Here is a 19061-nt window from a genome sequence, read left to right on the forward strand (position 1 = left end):
GAAGGGATCTCAGTGTCTCAGAGAAAATATACGTTAGACCTTCTACAAGAGACTGGGATGACTAGATGTAGACCTGCAGATACTCCAGTTGAGGTCAACAATAATCTGGTAAGCTTAGTAGACGACGTACCAGTGAACAAGGAGAGATATCAACGTCTTGTAGGGAAGCTGATATGTCTCTCACACACCAGACCTGATATTTTATATGCTGTGAGTTTGGTAAGCCAGTTTATGCAAGCCCCATGTGAGAGACACATGGAAGCTGTTAACTGAATTTTGAGATATCTAAAGTCAACACCTGGGAAGGGCTTGATGTTCAGGAAAAATGATAGAAGATGCATAGAAGCCTACACTGACTCATACTGGGCCGGTTCCGCTACTGATAGGAAGTCAACCTCAGGGTATTGTACCTTAGTATGGGGAAACCTCGTTACATGGAGGAGTAAGAAACATGGTGTCGTGGCTAAAAGTAGTACCGAAGCTGAATACAGAGCTATAAGCTTGAGTATCTGTGAGGAAATTTGGTTGAAGAAGGTATTAGTAGATCTTCATCAAGAGAGATGAGACTCTACTGTGACAACAAGGCTGCTATCAATATTGCTAATAACCCTGTTCAACATGATAGAACCAAACATGTTGAGATTGACCGAAATTTCATAAAAGAGAAACTTGACAATGGTAGTATTTGTGTTCCTTATGTTCCATCCAGTCAACAGATTGCGGATGTTCTGACTAAGGGCTTACCTAGACAGATGTTTGACACTTGTATTAGCAAGTTGGGTCTTATTGATATTTATGCCCCAACTTAAGGGGGAGTGTTGAAATGGTGTTTTAGCCCTAAGGGCGTTTTAGTCTTTTTCTCAGTGTCTATTGTCTAGGGTTTCTCTCTGTTTGGTTATTTATACCTGTCTTGTGTTGGGTACTATGTATCAAAAAAATTAAAAGAATAAAAATTCTCCTATCGTGGTTTTTCTCCCTGATCTAGGGTTTCCACGTAAATATGTGTTTCTTTTCTTCTCTTCTCTTTTCAATAAGAAGAACTTTGACTCAAGATGGATTATGTGGATGATGGGCTGTATTTCTAACACAGAATTCTCAATCTTCATAAATGGAAGACCTCATGGCAGAATTCAAGCTTCAAGAGGAATAAGGCAAGGTGACCCTCTTTCTCCTTTCTTATTCGTACTAGTCAGTGAAGTCCTAAATGCATTACTTTCCCAGTTTCAAGAAAAAGGCAAGTTTGAAGGTTTTCTTGTTGGCAAAGATAGAATTCATGTTCCTATTTTACAATTTGCGGATGATACCTTAATTTTCTGCCAAGATGACAAAGAAAAACTCAGCAACCTAAAGAAAATAATTGAATTATTTGAGTGGTGTTCAGGGCTGAAGGTAAATTGGGAAAAATCAGCTTTATGTGGCATCAATATAGACCATTTCAAGTTACAATCAGAAGCAGCCCTCTTAAATTGCAAGGTTGTCCACCTCCCATTTATGTACCTCGGCCTTCCTCTAGGGGGATATCCTAAACAACTAGCTTTTTGGCAACCACTGATCAACAAAGTACAAAGCAAACTGGACAAATGGAAGAGATACAACCTCTCAATAGGAGGTTGTGCCACCCTTTGTAAGTCAGTTCTTTCTCATATACCAACTTACTATATGTCACTTTTTCATATGCCAAAAAAGGTGATTCAATCTCTAGAAAGAACATTGAGGAATTTTTTTTTGGGAAGGGCATTCCGGAAGTAAATAAATCATCTGGTTAAATGGAGCATAGCTTCACGGTCCCAAGAAGATGGTGGACTCGGCATTGGGTGCTTGAAACTCAAAAATCAGGGTCTTCTAGCAAAATGGGGGTGGAGGTTTTTCTTTGAGGACAACTCACTTTGGAGCAAAGTTATTATTAGCATTCGTGGAAGAAGTAAGTTTGGTTAGCATACCAATGGTAAATTTTCCAGCAGCCTTAGAAGCCCATGGATTAATATTTCAAGATTTTGGTTAAAAGTGGATTCCTTGGCAGCCTTTAAGGTTGGTAATGGTGAAAGAATAATCTTTTGGAGAGATCCTTGGTTGGATTTGGTTCCTCTAAAAGTCTCATTCCCTAATCTTTTCACTATCTCCACCAAACCCGAAGGTTCATTACAAGATTATTGGGATGAGATTTCAACATCTTGGACTTTTCACTTTAGAAGAATATTAAAGGATGAAGAGGCAGAAAACTTTCAGCTTCTGTCTGGAAAACTCAATCACTATAAACTTAAGTCAATTCCAGATAAAAGACGGTGGTCTTTAGAACCAAATAGGGTTTACTCAGTCAAGTCTCTTGTAAAGCATCTATCTTTCTCCTCCCCAATTGGCCAGTCACTAGAATCAGCATTATGGAAGTCTAAGAGCCCTAGAAGGGTGAATATTCTAATTTGGATCATGCTGAATGGCTCTCTTAATAGTGCAGACTTCCTCCAAAGGAAGTTACCTACTCACTATATTTCTCCACAGGTTCGCACTCTTTGTTGGGTAAACTCAGAATCTCTCTTGCATTTGTTCTTCCAATGTGTTTTTGCAGAATTTTGTTGGACATCCCTTTTCAAATGCTTTAATGTTAGTTGGGTTCTCGATAATGACTTTAAGACTAATGTGCTTCAACTCTTAATCGGGCCACGTCTGAAGAAGAAGCCTAAACTACTTTGGACCAACGCAGTTAAAGCTTTATTATTAGAAATTTGGTTTGAAAGAAATCAAAGAGTATTTCAAGAAAAAGCCTCTTCTAGTTCAGCTAAGTTTGATATCGCCCACATCAACGCCTCCTCCTGGTGCTCGCTTTCCAAAGCTTTTCAAGCCTTCTCTTTACAAGATATCAACCTCAATTGGAAAGCTTTTATTTTCCCGCTCTCTTGATTTTGTAACAGCATAGTAGTGGTTATTATTTTCAGTTTAACTTTCAGATAACCATAAGGTCCCCTTCATTTTGTACTTAGTTTTGGATTCTAGTTTTTCTTGGAGATGATGAGAATGCTAGGGAGGTGTCAACCTAGTTGAGATGTCCTAGTGCATTTGCTGATCCATTTTGTACTTTTTAGAGTGCTTGTTTGTAGTGCACTTTATGTTTGTTTCCTTCTTGTCACTTGTAACATTTTTCATTATCTTAATGAAGTGGATTGTTTCTTGTTCAAAAAAAAAAAGCGCACAATCTTTTGTTCTTGGAGATGATGATGGTGCTATGGGGGTGTCAACCTAGTTGAGATGCCCAAGTGCACCTGTTGATCCTAAGTTTTAGTTTTAGTCCTATTTTGTTGTTTCTCTTGTTTTTTGAGCTTTAGTCTCATTTTATTATCTTAATGAATATTGAGGATCATTTCCATTTCCCAAAAAAAAAAAAAAAATTGTTATTCTAATAAAAGATATACTAATCTTTTTTTAGCTGACAGTTTATTTATTTATTTATTGTGATTTATGAAGCATTACTACATCTAACTAATTTGTTAATTATTTTATTTTTGTTGGAACAACTGTTTGTCAAAGAGTGATTATTTCTGAATATCAAATAAATTGTTATGATAGCATCATATTATTAAATAACATAAGAACCAATTGAATAATATTCAAAGATTATAAAATGATGGTCTTCTTTTAAATGAATTTTGTTGATGTGATGGAGTTATGCCGAGATTTGGTTTGAAATCTAACATGTTAACATCTATGTTTGCTTGAATGCATAAAACTCTTGCTTTTAGTACAATAGTTGAAAGTCAAAATTTCCCCCGTTTTCATTTTTACCTTGGTTTCTATTTTCTCTTTTTATCACCTTCAGATTAGATCATTGGAAGCCGTACATAAACTGTTCAAGCGGTTTCCTGGAGCTTTTATGGACACTCTACATGTTCCTCTCCAAGAGAGGCTTGGGTATTTTTCATAAGATGGCAATCTAAACTACATTTCTTTTTATAAACCTTTCTCCCTTTATCTAGTATCTAAACATATCTTTTGCAGGTTTTCGAATTGGTCATCAAGTCAGGTGAGTTCCCCTATTGCCTCCTTCTAGGTTTTTGAAAAGATCATCGGACCTCTTCAAACTACGTTGATTGAAAGTTTGAGATATACTAATGTTTTTTTTTTTAATATGGTGGTGTCAACCTAGTTGAGATACCCACCTGCTGATCCTTAGTTCTAGTTCTTGTTGTTCTTTGTATCTATATTTTGTACTTTGAGCAATAGTCTCGTTTCATTATTTCAATGAAGAGGCTTGTTTCTGTTTAAAAAAAAAGGCGCTGATTTCATTGATATGTGAAATTTACATAAGGAAAAAACTCAAAGATGACTAGAAAAAGCTCTCCCAATTTTGAAGAAGAGAGGCAAAGCTATAAAATAAGGACTTTTTGTTCCTTTTTTTGTTCTATCTTGTTTTGTGACTTTTGTGACCTTTGCTACTATTTCTTATGTTTTGTTTTGCTTTGTACTTTAGAACAATAGTCTCTTTTGATTTCTTTAATGAAAAGTTCCGTATGATTTAAAAAAATACTCCAAAACTAAGCTTCCGAAGAACAATGTTGATCTTATTTGATTAAGTCTCTAACCAAATCACCTAATAAAGAGAGCTAGAAGAAGGATCAGGGTTGCTCACCAAAGCAGCCATGAGAGACTTGACTGTAAATGTATTCGATGGATCAAGGGGTTGGGACCAAGAATCATCGTTGCCATGTAATGAAATGGAAGATAGTAGATAAAAAAAGAAGCCCATTCAGTAGTTTCCAACTCATTAAGATTCTGAGGAAGAAACGAATTCCAAGCACTTTGAGACAATATCCATGCATCGCCAGCTATAATAGAAGGTCGTTTAGTTAATTGGAACAGAAGGGAATAGTGGCAGAAATTGATGGCCGACAGTACAAACAAGGACGATTGAGGATGGCCACTCACGAATGACTGACGAGAACCAAAAACCAGTGTGCAACGAACGTAGATCAGCAAAAAACCATGAGCTTCTGACGAGATGCGAGCTTCTAGTGAGATGTGAACAACCAGTGGCTAATGATCGAAGTTGTTAACAACTGGCGGCGATGATGCAGGTAGTGGCAGCTGCAGAGGATAGGATTTTATGGTTTCAACACAGTTCAGCAAGGAGTCATCGTTCTTCAAAGGTTTTCAGTCAGTCGACTCTTTCCATCCTTGGTTTGACTAGAGGTATTGCTTGTCACTCCTTTTGAGGATCTCTCTTGCCCCTATGATTCTGATGAGGACTCAGTCATTAGCTTGAGTAGTGAAGTATCTGATTTTCATCATTTATATTTGATTCCTAAGGAATCGTTTTTAGATGAACAAATAGAGGAAGCTTTTGATTAATTGTTCCATAGGATTGAGGAAAAGCAGTGTGTTCAAGTTAGAAGGATGAGTGCTTCTCCTTTGTCTCCTCTCTTGGATACCATCCATTTTTTTTTCCATTTATAGAAGCTTGTGGTCTTCAATTGTGTAAAGTGGGTTGAATTTGTCTCTGATCTTTCAGAATGCTCCTTTGCACTTTTGTTTCGGTGGTAGTCCTTTGGGTTGAAGCTACACTCTTCAGGATTAAATCTTTTTAAAGATCTTCAAAGGTTGTTGGTTCATGTTGGGTTCTTCTTCCTTCGGTATCGTGCCCTCTTTGTTTGGTAGTTTGGATAGTCTTGCAATCTTTCTATTCATGTGTCCTTTCTCAAGCTTAGTTGGAGTTCGAGTTTTCTGTTAAAGCTTTGGTTTTAAAGAGTTCGATGGTCTTTATAGGATAAGCCTCTCCATTGGATTGCTCGCTTTGGTTAAGTACGGTTTCAAGCCTCTTCGTGTTAGATCTGAATTGATTTTATTTCTCCAGCTTTGTCATTTTCTCCTTTTCTTCTATTTGTATTCGTTTTATTAATGGATATTTTTGCTTTTGGTTTCTTTGTACTTTGAGCATTAGTCTCTTTTCATTTATCAATGAAAAGTTGTTTCCTTATATATATATATATTAGGTGCTCTCATACCATGCTGAAAATATTTTTTTGGTCTTATCCCTTTGAGAAAGAATGGGTTTCTTAGAACACCCAACAAATAAGGAAAATAAGCCTACAGCAAATATAACACAATGAATACAATAATTAATAAAGAAAAGGAAATAATCAACAAAGATCTAACACTGTAGTTTGATAGCCTGGCAAGTATCTGAAGTGCCAAGTTTTCCTCATGTCAGCCTAGGATGTGCTAGCAGAAAATTAGTGTATGCATGCATTGTAGGTTTAAAATGCTATTGTAATGTAACATTGTAGGTTAGGGAGGATGGCAAAGTGCTTTATTTGGAGACTGGGAGTATAGACTCAAAAAAAATGAAAAGGGGAAGGCAACTTGGTGGACTCTTGATGGGTTGAGTATGTAGAAACTATAAAAGAGAAAAGAAAAGTTCTTTAAAATGCGAAACAAGATTGATTAGATGATAGGTTTTCATGCTCATGTTAGTTTGCTTCCTTAAATGCCTTTATTTAGGCCTCTGTTTAGGCCTTATTTTTGCTTCCCATCTATGGAAAGTGTTCATGCAAATATGTTAAGTTGTTTGTCAAGGTTGTTGAGAAAGACAAGTTCGATGCTGCTCGATTTTCTCCCTTCTGGAATGAAATCATAGCAAGTTTACGGGAAGAAGATTATATTACAAACTTGTGAGTATATTTTCTAGAGATTCTTGCTGTTATATGATTTTTATGTTCTTCTATCTGGTACTGTCAGATGTTTATGGATTGTTTCTATTGCCTCATTTTCATATTTTTTTTCAACTTTTTGTGGTTTTCTAGGGAAATGGAGTTACTTCAAATGCCTAAAAACAAGGGTAATCTTCCCATGGTTCAGTGGCCACTTTTTCTTCTTGCCAGCAAGGTCAGTTATCATTTGAAAAAAAGGGACTTAAATAATCATGCTTTTTAATACCGATGCTTTGACTGATTGTGTTCCAATTGTTTACAACATTTTTATTGCGGTTATGAAACTGTAGATATTTCGAGCTAAGGATATTGCTCTTGAAAGACGAGATTCGCATGACAAGTTGTGGGAGCATATTTCAAGAGATGACTATATGAAATATGCAGTACAGGAATGTTACCATGCCATTAAGCTTATCTTAATGGAATTACTCGTTGGGGAAGGAAGGATGTGGTATTTACTTTGCAGTCTCCATATGGTTCTTTTATTTTTTATAAGCTCAATAATGCAATATATCATATATGCAAACCTCAACTCTACTGACCAAAAAGAGGTACATTAGGAAAACTATAGATCTGCCTAGAGCGTGAGTTGAGGAATGCATTATAATTAAAAAAAGAAAAAAGGGGGGTAAACTCTGCAATTGACTAGAGTAAATGTATGGTGCTGGCTTATTTTACCTTGCTTTTCCCTTTCATATAAAATTTTATCAAAAACCTATATGATGCACAAAAAATTAATTGTTGCAAAAGAAAAAAAAAAAGTCTTTTCTTTTTATTTAAATTTCTTGTACTTTTTCAGGGTTGAAAAGGTTTTTGAAGACATTCAAGCTAGTATAGCAAACAATTCCATTCTCAATGACTTCCAGCTAAATAAACTGCCACTTGTGATTACAAGAGTGACTGCTCTGATGGGTATTCTGGTACGTATATTTAGTTTAAAATTTATTGAATTACAAAATCTTGAGTTGTATTACCTAGTTTGTGGAAACTTTTTCATATTAAAAAGAAGAGGAAGAAAAAGAAAAGAAAGAGAAAAAAAAGTTAAATGTTCTACCTTGTTGGGAAACATCAGATGTAAAGCCAATTTCTCTTCTAAGGAGCAAGTTGTAAGGAATTCATCTTTTTTGTTGCTTGGTTGGTGTCATTTCATCAAAAATAATTTGTTTGATTAATTTGTTAGGATAGTTTCAAAATAAACCGTTGTAGGTTGCAAAATTTTCAAATTGTATAATTTGCATCTTAAAAGTAGTTTAAACGTTACTGTAGTTTGCAAAAACTGCTAGTCATACCCATCATTAAATTAGAAAGCTATTGAATTTTGAATTACTATAAGTGGCTCACATAGCATGTAATTTTAAAAAATAACCGTAAATTTTAACATAAGGGTTTTATTTTCAATTATTTCTATATATCTTAATTCTTGGACTGATGCTAAGTTGCTTCTAAGACTATCATAGCTATCAGTTCAAGTTTAAAGGAATGAACAATGATTAGATTAGAATACGTTTTGGAGATTCTTTATCTTATATATCTCAGTGAGTTGTGATTTGAAGGATAGTCTGTCATATGTAATCTTTATGGAAAGGGGTAGCGAAAAGCAATTTTTGCAATGTTATTGGTTTCTCCTCTTGAGTAAAAGTCGTTGATTAGTTTTTCGAATAATTTACTTTGGTATGAGAAACCGAAGTTGATGGTTGGTATAGGTCATTGAATCTTTTACTTGTGTATTTTTTGTATTTCACTTTGATTATGACATTGTACAGAAAGAGCCAAAAACTTCGGAGCTGGAAAAAGGTGCTGTTAAGGCTGTTCAAGATTTGTATGATGTTGTGCACCATGATATTCTTTTTGGTGACAAGAGGTCTGGAACTTGTAGTTACTTATTTCAGGTACTTATATATTGATTTATCCTTTTGACATATGATGTTGCATTTTTGTAGGGGGCAATATGAAACATGGAACATATTAGTAAACGCAAAAAATGAAGGTCGCTTGTTTACAAAGTTAAATTGGCCCAAAGATCCAGAATTGGTATTAATTTTTTTCTTTTTAATTCGTCGTGCTTCATTTTCATTCACGATGCTTTTATTATTTTATGGGACTGAATTTTTGTTATCATTCGGCAGAAGTCACAAGTCAAAAGATTGCATTCCCTGTTAACCATTAAAGATTCAGCTTCAAATATTCCAGTTAATGTTGAGGCCAGACGGAGACTGCAATTCTTTACGAATTCACTTTTCATGGAGATGCCAACTCCAAAACCTGTTTGTCAGATGCTTTCCTTCGAGTAGTGCTTCTTTCTACCTCATCTTTTGCTCGTATCTTTTATTCATTTGTATACCCTTTATTTGGATTTTCATCTTTTGTCTCTTCCCTTTTCTTTTTTAAATCATTTTGTATATTTTAATGTAGTGTACTCACTCCGTATTATTCTGAGACGGTGCTCTATAGTATGGGGGAACTCTTGAAGAAAAATGAGGATGGGATAATAACCTTGTTTTACTTGCAAAAAATTTATCCAGGTATTTCTTATAAATTTTATGTTTGACAGTTTTTTTTATAATAGAAATCAAACTTTCATCGAGAAGAAATGAAAGGATAATATCAAGCTGAATGCAGAGGCATCCAGACTGAATTGCATGGCTGTCCACCTCCCTTTCATGTACCTTGGCCTCCTGTTAGGTGGTTATCCAAAACAGGTGGCTTTTTGGCAACCAGTGATTGACAAAATTCAAGGCAAATTGATAAATGGAAGAGATATAACCTCTCTAGAGGAGGTCGTTCTACTCTGTTCCCAACTTTGGTCTTCGAACTGGACATATGAAGAAAGCCTTAGACTTTTGGATGAGACTAATGTGGAAGTAGAAATGCACAAGCATGGTGGCTGCAGCTTGGATTTAAGTGGCATCGACCTTCATCTGATAACGGGAATGTTGTAAATCAATCATTGATTAAACTGATACTGAATGTTGCAGATGAAGATGGCTCAGACAAAGATTCTGCGAGTTATGCCTTGAGAGAATCTCAGCATCAAGTTCGCAAGCTTGAAAAAAGAAGTTACATCAGTTAATGGACAGCTTGGTTAGGAATGCAAAGAGTGGAACTTCCTTTTTGGAAGTGGAAATAGTTGATGGAAGGAGGTGTATAAAATCAGAGGGTGATCAATTAAAGGATGTTAAGGGTCTCCTGTTGTCCAGATTGCAAACCGTTCCTTTTATGATCTCTTTATCAAGCCTCTTTCGCTCTCCAAGACCCTTGTTGCTCAAGCTTCAATTTCGTCTCTTTGTCAACAGCAGTCAGCAGTCTCGTTCAGAAACTCTTGTTCATTGGATGTTTTTTTTCTTATTCTTTGGGCTGGTCCTCCTCTCTTTTGATCTTATTCTTGTTGTGGCAAAATTTCCATTGTACATTTCATTAGTTCAATGAAAAAGTCTCGTTTTCTTTTCAAAAAAAAAAAAAAAAAAAACGAAATGACCACGAGCATACAAACTAACAGTGCACCACAAAGGGCCTAGCTGCTGACTATACAAGAAAGGACTCTGATTCCTAGTAATTCAACCTAGCAAGTAATTATGGAACATCTAGTAACAATGCCTAAATAGAGGCATTAAACCTCGCTAGAAACCAGACTTCTTCTCAAGACCTCTCCATTATTCCTAAACACGCTATCATTCCTTTCAAGCCAAAACCTTAAAGGATAGCAAAGAAGATCTTCTGCCACAAAGCCCAACCCTTATTGTAAACAGCTATTCCTTTCCCCTCATCCTACATCTGCACTCCCTTCTCTTAGCAAGCCCAAACATCAATATACCAAACAATTGGAAAAGTCAATCACCCATAGAACAAGGCCACCAACAATCCCAAAGGACATGATTCATTGAGGATTCTTCTTTCTGGGTAAGGAAAGTGAAAGGAAGGAGTGCATTTGAATTTCAATTCCCTTTTGGTAGTCTCTAGGATGCTTGCTCATTATTCTTGGAAAAAGGTGCAACTCGTGTGTACAAGATTGGAGGGAAATTCTAGAATGAATAATACCTCAATCATGCTCATTAAAGAAACCCTTTTTAAGGGAGGTGGTTCATTTACATGGCATTCCCATCGTTTTTATCGGGATGTTAATTTCCTTAGTATTTTTTTTTGGAAAACACTTTTGGAGAAAGTTTCATACTAGTCTTCGGTTTAGCACAATTAATCATCCGCAAACCGACAGGAAAACGAAGGTGACCAATCGAGTTTTGGGGAACTTAATTTGCTACATTGGGGGGACAAATCGAAACAATGGGATCTAACTTAGCCACAAGCTGAATTGGCCTACAATCATATGCGGAATAGGACTATAGGAAAATCCCCATTTGAGGTGATTTATACTAAACTCCCTCGTTTAACTATCGACTTAGCTAGCCTCCCTTCTTCTGTTGATTTTAGTTTGGAGGCTGAGTCAATGGTCGAGGGCGTTGCTGCTTTACACAAGGAGGTCACGGATCATTTGACACAAATGACAGATTTTTACCAGAAGCAAGCTGACATTCATAGTCGTTTCAAGGAGTTTAAATTAGGGGATCCTGCCATGGTTCACCTAAAAAATACTCGATTTCTTATCAGGACTTACAATAAGCTCAAGCTGAGGAAATATGGTCCTTTTGGGGTCCTTAAGAGATATGGAAACTCTTAAAATCACCAATTGATCCAAAAGCTTACAATTGGAAATGAATATTAATTGGGGAGGAAACAACAATGCAGGGGTTTGAACACAGGACCACCGTGGACCACCTGCTCTGTTACCATTATTAGGTACTTAAGCACCTTAGAGAACCACACCCCAAAAAGTAGCCATTGGGGTGGGAGAGCCAAGCCACTTAAATACCACATTGGTTATCCCATTCTAACCAACGTGGGACAAAGGCGGATACTACCTTGGTTCCTAACCATACCCCATTCCTGAAAAGCCAATGTCCCGACGGTACTTCACTTGGCCACACCTGGTCAGAACCCTCTGCCAATTCCACTCTGGAACGTCAACAATCGGCTCTGATACCATCTTAAATCACCAATTGACCTAAAAACTTAAGCTAGTGGGAGAAGAAAAATTTAATTATATCATCTAACAGAGATAATGCTTATAAAGTGGAACTTCCAAATGATTTTCACATCAGTCATGAGTTCAATGTAGCAGACTTATCATGATACTTTCCTCCAAATTCTTTCTCCCTTACCATTTGAACTCGAGGACAGGTTCCTTTCTTTTTGGTTGGGGGAATTTTATGTATTTCTTTGGGAGTTTCTCTCTAGTCCTTTAATATGTTCAGGCTTTCTCTAAAATCTGTCTATCATTCCCCAACTTTTCTTTTTTAATGTTGTCTCACAAACCTTGTTTCAGGGTAAAGTTTGAGAAAAATGAGAGAATCTTTGGGATTTTGAATTTTGATTGTTTGAATTTTTTAGTTTCTTTATCCTTTGTGTGGTTGTTATGTTTCAATTCTTCCTTTGCATAATTTTTTAGAAGTTTATTGAATCTAGAACCTTGAAAAAAGAAGAGTTTTGTAATGTTTGGGTTCAAAAGGGATACATGAATGAACCGAAATCATATTTGAATGAGATGGATCTTGAGGAATAATGTTTCAAAAAGCGATCAAGGCGTAATTTGAGAATTTTCTCTTTTCACTATATCAATAAAATTCAGTTTCCATTTTCAAATAATAATAAGAATAATAATAAGGATATTGCCTTCTTAAAAAATTTAAGAGGGTAAAAATATATTTATCTATATATTGATTTTCATATGTGCTACATAGTCTTCTTATATAGAAAAGAGACTCATTACAAATAAGGAAAGTGTTAATTTATGTAAATATTTATTTTATTTGGTCTTATTTGCTATAATTATTCTGTTACATTCTTTCATTTTCTGTCAATATTTTCCTTATTTCATTAAGTCTGTATTCTATTTAAATTAGGAGCGTTGTACTCTTGTAAGTGTGAGAAATAATACATTTTACACCTGGTATCAGAGTAAAATTATACTCAAACCCTAAAAACCCTAATTTTTTGAAAAACTTAAAAAACCCTAGGAGTGCCACCGTCACCACCGCTGCCGATCTCCTTTCTCGCTTGTTGTTATCACCGAACATCTAGAGCTCGCTGGCTGACGTATTTCCGTCGGATCCGCCAACTGCGGTGTGGGTAAAGTTCGGCCCCTTTCTTTTCCCTTTCGATACTGTTCAGTCAACTGCTAGGTTGTCTTTCCTTTCCCGGCCGGTCACGCCCACAACTCTGCCGCCGTGTTCCACCACTGATGGCTGCTGCCACTGCTCCGCCGCCCCTGTTTCTTCTTCATTTTCTTTTCTCTGTTTTTTTTTTTTTCAGATTTACTATTTGTCTTTTTGGATTTGTGTTTTTTCAGCAATATGTCACACTTATGACACTCATTGCTAAAGTTTGCGACAATCGTATCCATTCAACTGGTCCCACTATCCAAATAACCACCATTCGACTTAATGGGGATAATTTTCTTCGTTGGTCCCAAAGTGTTCGGATGTATATTTGTGGACAAGGGAAGATTGGCTACATCATGAGAGAAAAAACTGCCCCTAGTCCAGATGACCCGTCATTTGCCGGGTGGGACACTGAAAACTCCATGGTTATGACTTGGCTTGTCAATTCCAAGGTTGAAGACATCGACTCTAATTACATGTGCCTACTACCAAAGAACCATGGGATAGTGTAACTCAGATGTATTCTGATTTGGGCAACCAGTCACAAGTGTTTGAGTTGAACCTGAAGTTGGGAGATATACGACAAGGAACTAAAGTCCACTTCATCATCTGGTAATCCTAGTGTTTCCCTGGCACAATCAGGTACTTATCCTCAAGCTCTCTCTTGCCTTAATTCATCTCTGTGGATTATTGATTCCAGAGCCTCTGATCATATGAGTAGTTCCTCTTGTTTATTTGAATCATATTCGCCTGTGTATTGCAATGAAAAAATTCGCATTGTTGATGGTAGCTTCACCTCTATTGTAGGAAAAGGAACTATTTCTTTGACTACAAAACTTACATTACGTTATGTCCTTCATGTTCCAAAATTAGCTTGTAATTTGTTATCTGTTAGTAAAATCTCTAAGAATGCTAACTGTCATGTTATCTTTTGTGAAACTCATTGTATCTTTCATGATCAAGAGGAGGAGTGGGGGGCATTGGACGTGCTAGGATGATTGATGGTCTCTATTACTTTGACGACGTTTCCGCTAGTCATAAAAAAGTTCAGGGCTTGAGTAGTATTTGTTCTCCTTCTATTAAAGAAACTATAATGCTTTGGCATCGTAGATTAAGGCATCCGAATTTCTTATACTTAAAGTATTTGTTTCTCAACTTATTTAAAGGATTTGATTATACTGTTTTTCAATGTGAAAGTTGCATTTTTGCCAAACATCATCGATCCACTTATTTGCCTAGACCTTACAAGGCTTCATCACCTTTTTCTTTAATTCATATTGATGTTTGGGGTCCATCTAAAGTCTTGACTCAGAGTGGTAAGCGTTGGTTTGTTACCTTTATAGATGATCACACTTGTTTAACTTGGCTTTATTTGTTAACAAAAAAATCAGAGGTAAAAGAGGTTTTTGTTCGGTTTTACAATATGGTTGAGACTCAATTTCAAACTAAAATTCGAATTATTCACTCTGATAACGGCACTGAATATTTCAATGGACCATTAACCAATTTTATGCAAGATAAGGGTATTTTTAATCCGGCTACGTGTTGTGACACACCTCAACAGAATGGCATTGTTGAGCGAAAAAATAGACACATACTTGAAGTTGCTTGTGCCCGGTTATAATTCTATAATTAGGATTATCCATTCTTGTAAATATTTTGTGATATTTTCCTTTTCTATGCTTTGTACACTTGTATATATTCATATTTTGGTGAATGAATAAAGTATTCTGATTCTTTCTCAAACCTAAGAGTTTTACATGGTATCACAGCTCTCTAAATAAACTTAGGGTTTTTTGTGAACCTTAGGGTTTGAGAATTTAGAACCCATTTGTGATACGTTTAGGGTTTTGTGGAGAGGTGAGTTTACTCACAATCGCCGTCTTCGATTCGTTAGCCGTCGTTAGTCACCGCCGCCGTCGGAAAAAAAAAAGCTGTTTTTTCGACACCGCCCATTCCAAAGAGAAGCTCAGCCGTCGATCTACAAAACCCCCAAAAGTCCAATTGCCATTTGACCAGCACGTGAGGCTCACGCGCCGCCTATTCCAGCCAGCTGTCCGTCCACGCACCAGCGCGTGTAGGCACGTGCGCCGCCATTTTTTCGTCCGTCTTCAGTGAGGTTTCCTCAGTGTTGTTGGCTCTTCTTGGTGGTGTGTTTGTTTGGAATATATAGATATACTCATTGCTTGTGTAGACATCTCTTCGGTAAATTAGGGTTTGATTCTTTGCTGTCCAGTGTCTACTTTTTGAGGTAATGGATGATAAGAAACTAGTAATGTCTGAGATTATTCCTATGGTGTCAAAAGTAACTGAACACAAGTTGAATGGATCCAACTACTATTCATGGAGATCAAATCCAGGAGGTGTTGTTTGCTATTATTGTCATAAACCTGGTCATACGAAACGTGAATGCAGAAGATTGCTGAATAAGAGTCAGAGGATGTCATCACCCTTTGCACATGTCGCCTTTACTCCTGATAATCTTGACAAGTCAATTACGATTTCTGCAGGGGAGTTTGCTAAATTTCAGCAGTAACAAGAGTCATTGAGGGCATCATCCTCTACTCCCATTACGACCATCGCAAAGACAAGTAACAATTCTAAATGTCATTTTCCTCCACGTCAAAATGGGTCATTGACTCTGGCACTACAGACCATATGTCAGGTAACCCCAGTTTATTCTCTACCCTTTGTACATCTACCTCTTCACCTAATGTCACTATAATTGATGGAACCTCCACTCCTGTTTTAGGATCAGGAACCGTCCATCTCACTGAATCAATTTCTTTGTCATCAGTTTTAAATTTACCAAATTTCTCATTTAATTTGATTTCGGTCAGTAAAATCACTCATGATCTTCATAGTTATGTCTCCTTTTCTTCTGGTTATTGCTTATTTCAGGATCTTATGACGAAGCAGACTATTGATAAAGGGCGTGAATTTAGAGGTCTTTACATCTTTGAACCACAAACACCTACAGCCATCACATGCTCTAACGTGTCATCTCTCTTTGAAGAGCATTATCGTTTGGGTCATCCGTCTATCTCTGTGTTGAAGAGTCTTTGTCCACAACTTCAACATTTGTCTTCTTTCGATTGTAGTCATGTCAGTTTGCTAAATTTCATCGTTTGAGTTCGTATCCTCGAGTCAATAAACGAGCTAGTGCTCCTTTTGAATTAGTCCATTCTGATGTTTGGGGTCCCTGTCCTGTTGAGGCCAAAGGAGGGTTTAGGTATTTTGTTACATTTGTCGACTATTCTCGTGTTACGTGGTTATATTTAATGAAAAGTCGTTATGAGTTACTTTCTCATTTTCGTAACTTCCATGCCGAAATTCAAACTCAGTTTAGTGATATTCTTAAAAACCTACGAAGTGATAATGCTAAGGAATATTTCTCTCATACACTCAAGTCTTATTTAGATGCCCATAGCATTCTTCATCAATCTTCTTGTGTTGATACTCCATCTAAAAATGGGGTTGTAGAACAAAAGATGCATGTTCCAAAATCTTTTTGGGTTGATGCTGTTTCCACAGCTTGTTTCTTAATAAATCGCATGCCCTCTTCCATTCTTAAGGGTGAGATACCTTTTCGTACTTTATACCCCAAGCAACATTTGTTTCCCATTCAACCCAGAATATTTGGTTGTACTTGCTTTGTTCGGGATGTTCGGCCTCAACATACTAAGCTAGATCCAAAGTCCTTAAAATGTATTTTCCTTGGTTATTCTCGTGTCCAAAAGGGGTATCGGTGTTATTGTCCTAGTCTTAATAAATATTTAGTCTCTCCTGATATCACATCTTTTGAACATACCCTATTTTTTTCATCACTGTCTTTCTCTCGAATAAGAGTCAGGGGGAGCATAATGAATTAGAGGATGATTTCCTTGTCTACACAGTTATTTCTTCTTCCGATCCTCTTCCTGATTCATCTCTTCCTGTGGCTACCTCTACTCTTCCTGATTCATCTCTTCCTTCCATCGTTAAGGTCTATACTCGACGACAACCTCCAGTTCCATGCCCTGTACCAGAGTCTTCTTCGTCATTGGATCCAGAAACGGGTGATGATCTTCCTATTGCTCTTCGTAAAGGTCAACGTACTTGTACTCATCCTATTTCTTCTTTTGTTTCATATAACCATTTGTCACCTTCCACGTGTTCATTCATTGCATCCTTAGAGTCTGTATCCATCCCGAAAACTGTTCATGAGGATTTGTCTCATCCTGGTTGGTGTGCCGCAATGGTATAGGAGATGACTGCCTTAGATGATAATTGTACTTGGGATTTAATCTCTCTCCCTATAGGAAAGAAGACTATCGGTTGCAAATGGGTGTTTGCAGTTAAAGTCAATCCTGATAGTTCTGTTGCTCGGTTAAAAGCGCGCCTCGTAGCAAAAGGCTACGCACAAACTTATGGCGTTGACTATGCTAATACTTTTTCTCCTGTAGCAAAAATGGCATCCATGAGGTTGTTTATTTCATTTGCTTCAATCAATCATTGGCCTTTACATCAGCTTGATATTAAAAATGAATTTCTTCATGGTGATCTTCAAGAAGAGGTGTATATGGAGTAACCACCAGGGTTTGTTGCTCAAGGGGAGAATGGAACAGTGTGTCGCCTTCGTAAATCCTTGTATGGATTAAAGCAGAGCCCACGAGCTTGGTTTGGTAAATTTAGTCAGGTGATTGAAAGCTTTGGAATGTGGAAGAGTAGGTCAGATCATTCAGTCTTTTTTAAGAGATTTAAGGGTGGTGTCATCTTGTTAGTTGTATATGTGGATGATATTGTGATTACTGGTGATGATGCTTCAGGTATCCAGTCTCTAAAGACCCTTCTTCATAGTCAATTCCATACAAAAGATTTGGGCATGTTGAAATATTCTTAGGAATTGAGGTAATAAGAAGCAAGAAATAAATTCTATTATCACAGAGAAAATATGTACTTGACTTGTTGACTGAAACAGGAAAGCTAGGGGCTAAGCCATGTAGTACCCCAATGATGCCCAAGTTACAGCTTACAAAAGATGGAGAATTGTTAAAAGATCCTGAAAGATATAGGAGGTTAGTGGGAAAACTTAATTACCTTACAGTGACTCGACCCGACATAGCCTATTCAATAAGTATTGTGAGTCAGTACATCTCATGCCCTACAGTTGATCATTGGGCTGCATTGGAACAGATTCTTTGTTATTTGAAGGCTGCTCCCGGGCGTGGTTTATTATATAAGGATTATGGTCATACGAATATTGAATGTTTCTCAGACGCTGATTGGGCAGGATCTAAAGAAGACAGAAGATCAACCTCAGGGTATTGTGTTTTTGTTGGTGGTAATTTGATTTCTTGGAAGAGTAAGAAGCAAAATGTGATGTCACGTTCAAGTGCAGAATCAGAATATAGAGCAATGGCATAATCTATGTGTGAATTGATTTGGATATATGAACTTCTTGTTGAGTTGGGATTTGAAATCACCACACCGACAAAGTTGTGGTGTGATAATCAAGCAGCAGTTCATGTTGCGTCTAACCCAGTATTTCATGAAAGGACTAAACATATTGAAGTTGATTGCCATTTTGTACATGAGAAAATTCAACAAGGGTTGGTATCTACAGGATATGTGAAGACTGGAGAACAATTAGGAGACATCTTCACGAAAGCATTGGATGGAAGACGTATAGATTATCTATGTAACAAGTTGGGCATGATTAACATATATGCTCCAACTTGAGGGGGAGTGTTATAATTCTATAATTAGGATTTTCCATTCTTGTAAATATTTTGTGATATTTTCCTTTTCTATGCTTTGTACACTTGTATATATTCATATCTTTGGTGAATGAATAAAGTATTCTGATTCTTTCTCAAACCTAAGAGTTTTACATGCCCTTATGTTTTCTATAAAGTGCAAAGCTGATGGGAGTGTTGAAAGATATAAAGCGAGGCTGGTTGCTAAAGGCTTTACACAAACTTATGGGATTGATTATCATGAAACATTTGCCTATGTTGCAAAAATCAATTCCATCAGAGTATTGTTATCTATCGCAGTTAATTGTGAGTGGCATCTTTATCAACTTGATGTAAAAAATGCCTTCCTTAATGGTGAACTTGAAGAAGAGGTATTTATGAACTTACCACTAGGGTTTGAAGCCAATCTTGGAACT

General features: G+C 36.8%; 1 protein-coding gene across 1 annotated transcript in view; it reads left to right on the plus strand.

Moving 5' to 3' along the window:
* Nucleotides 1-19061, plus strand: part of LOC120071672 (callose synthase 9-like) — a 92137-nt gene that overhangs the window by 37791 nt on the left and 35285 nt on the right. Inside the window, exons 15-24 of the mRNA XM_090311104.1 lie at nt 3809-3900; nt 3988-4012; nt 6562-6656; nt 6789-6870; nt 6986-7146; nt 7495-7615; nt 8459-8556; nt 8636-8726; nt 8822-8982; nt 9108-9217. Of these exons, the coding sequence (XP_090167230.1) occupies nt 3809-3900; nt 3988-4012; nt 6562-6656; nt 6789-6870; nt 6986-7146; nt 7495-7615; nt 8459-8556; nt 8636-8726; nt 8822-8982; nt 9108-9217 (1036 nt within the window). The remainder of the gene's footprint in view (nt 1-3808; nt 3901-3987; nt 4013-6561; nt 6657-6788; nt 6871-6985; nt 7147-7494; nt 7616-8458; nt 8557-8635; nt 8727-8821; nt 8983-9107; nt 9218-19061) is intronic.

Source organism: Benincasa hispida, chromosome 2, assembly GCF_027475165.1.
Source record: "Benincasa hispida cultivar pf3 chromosome 2, pf3_genome.v1.1, whole genome shotgun sequence".
Lineage (NCBI taxonomy): Eukaryota > Viridiplantae > Streptophyta > Magnoliopsida > Cucurbitales > Cucurbitaceae > Benincasa > Benincasa hispida.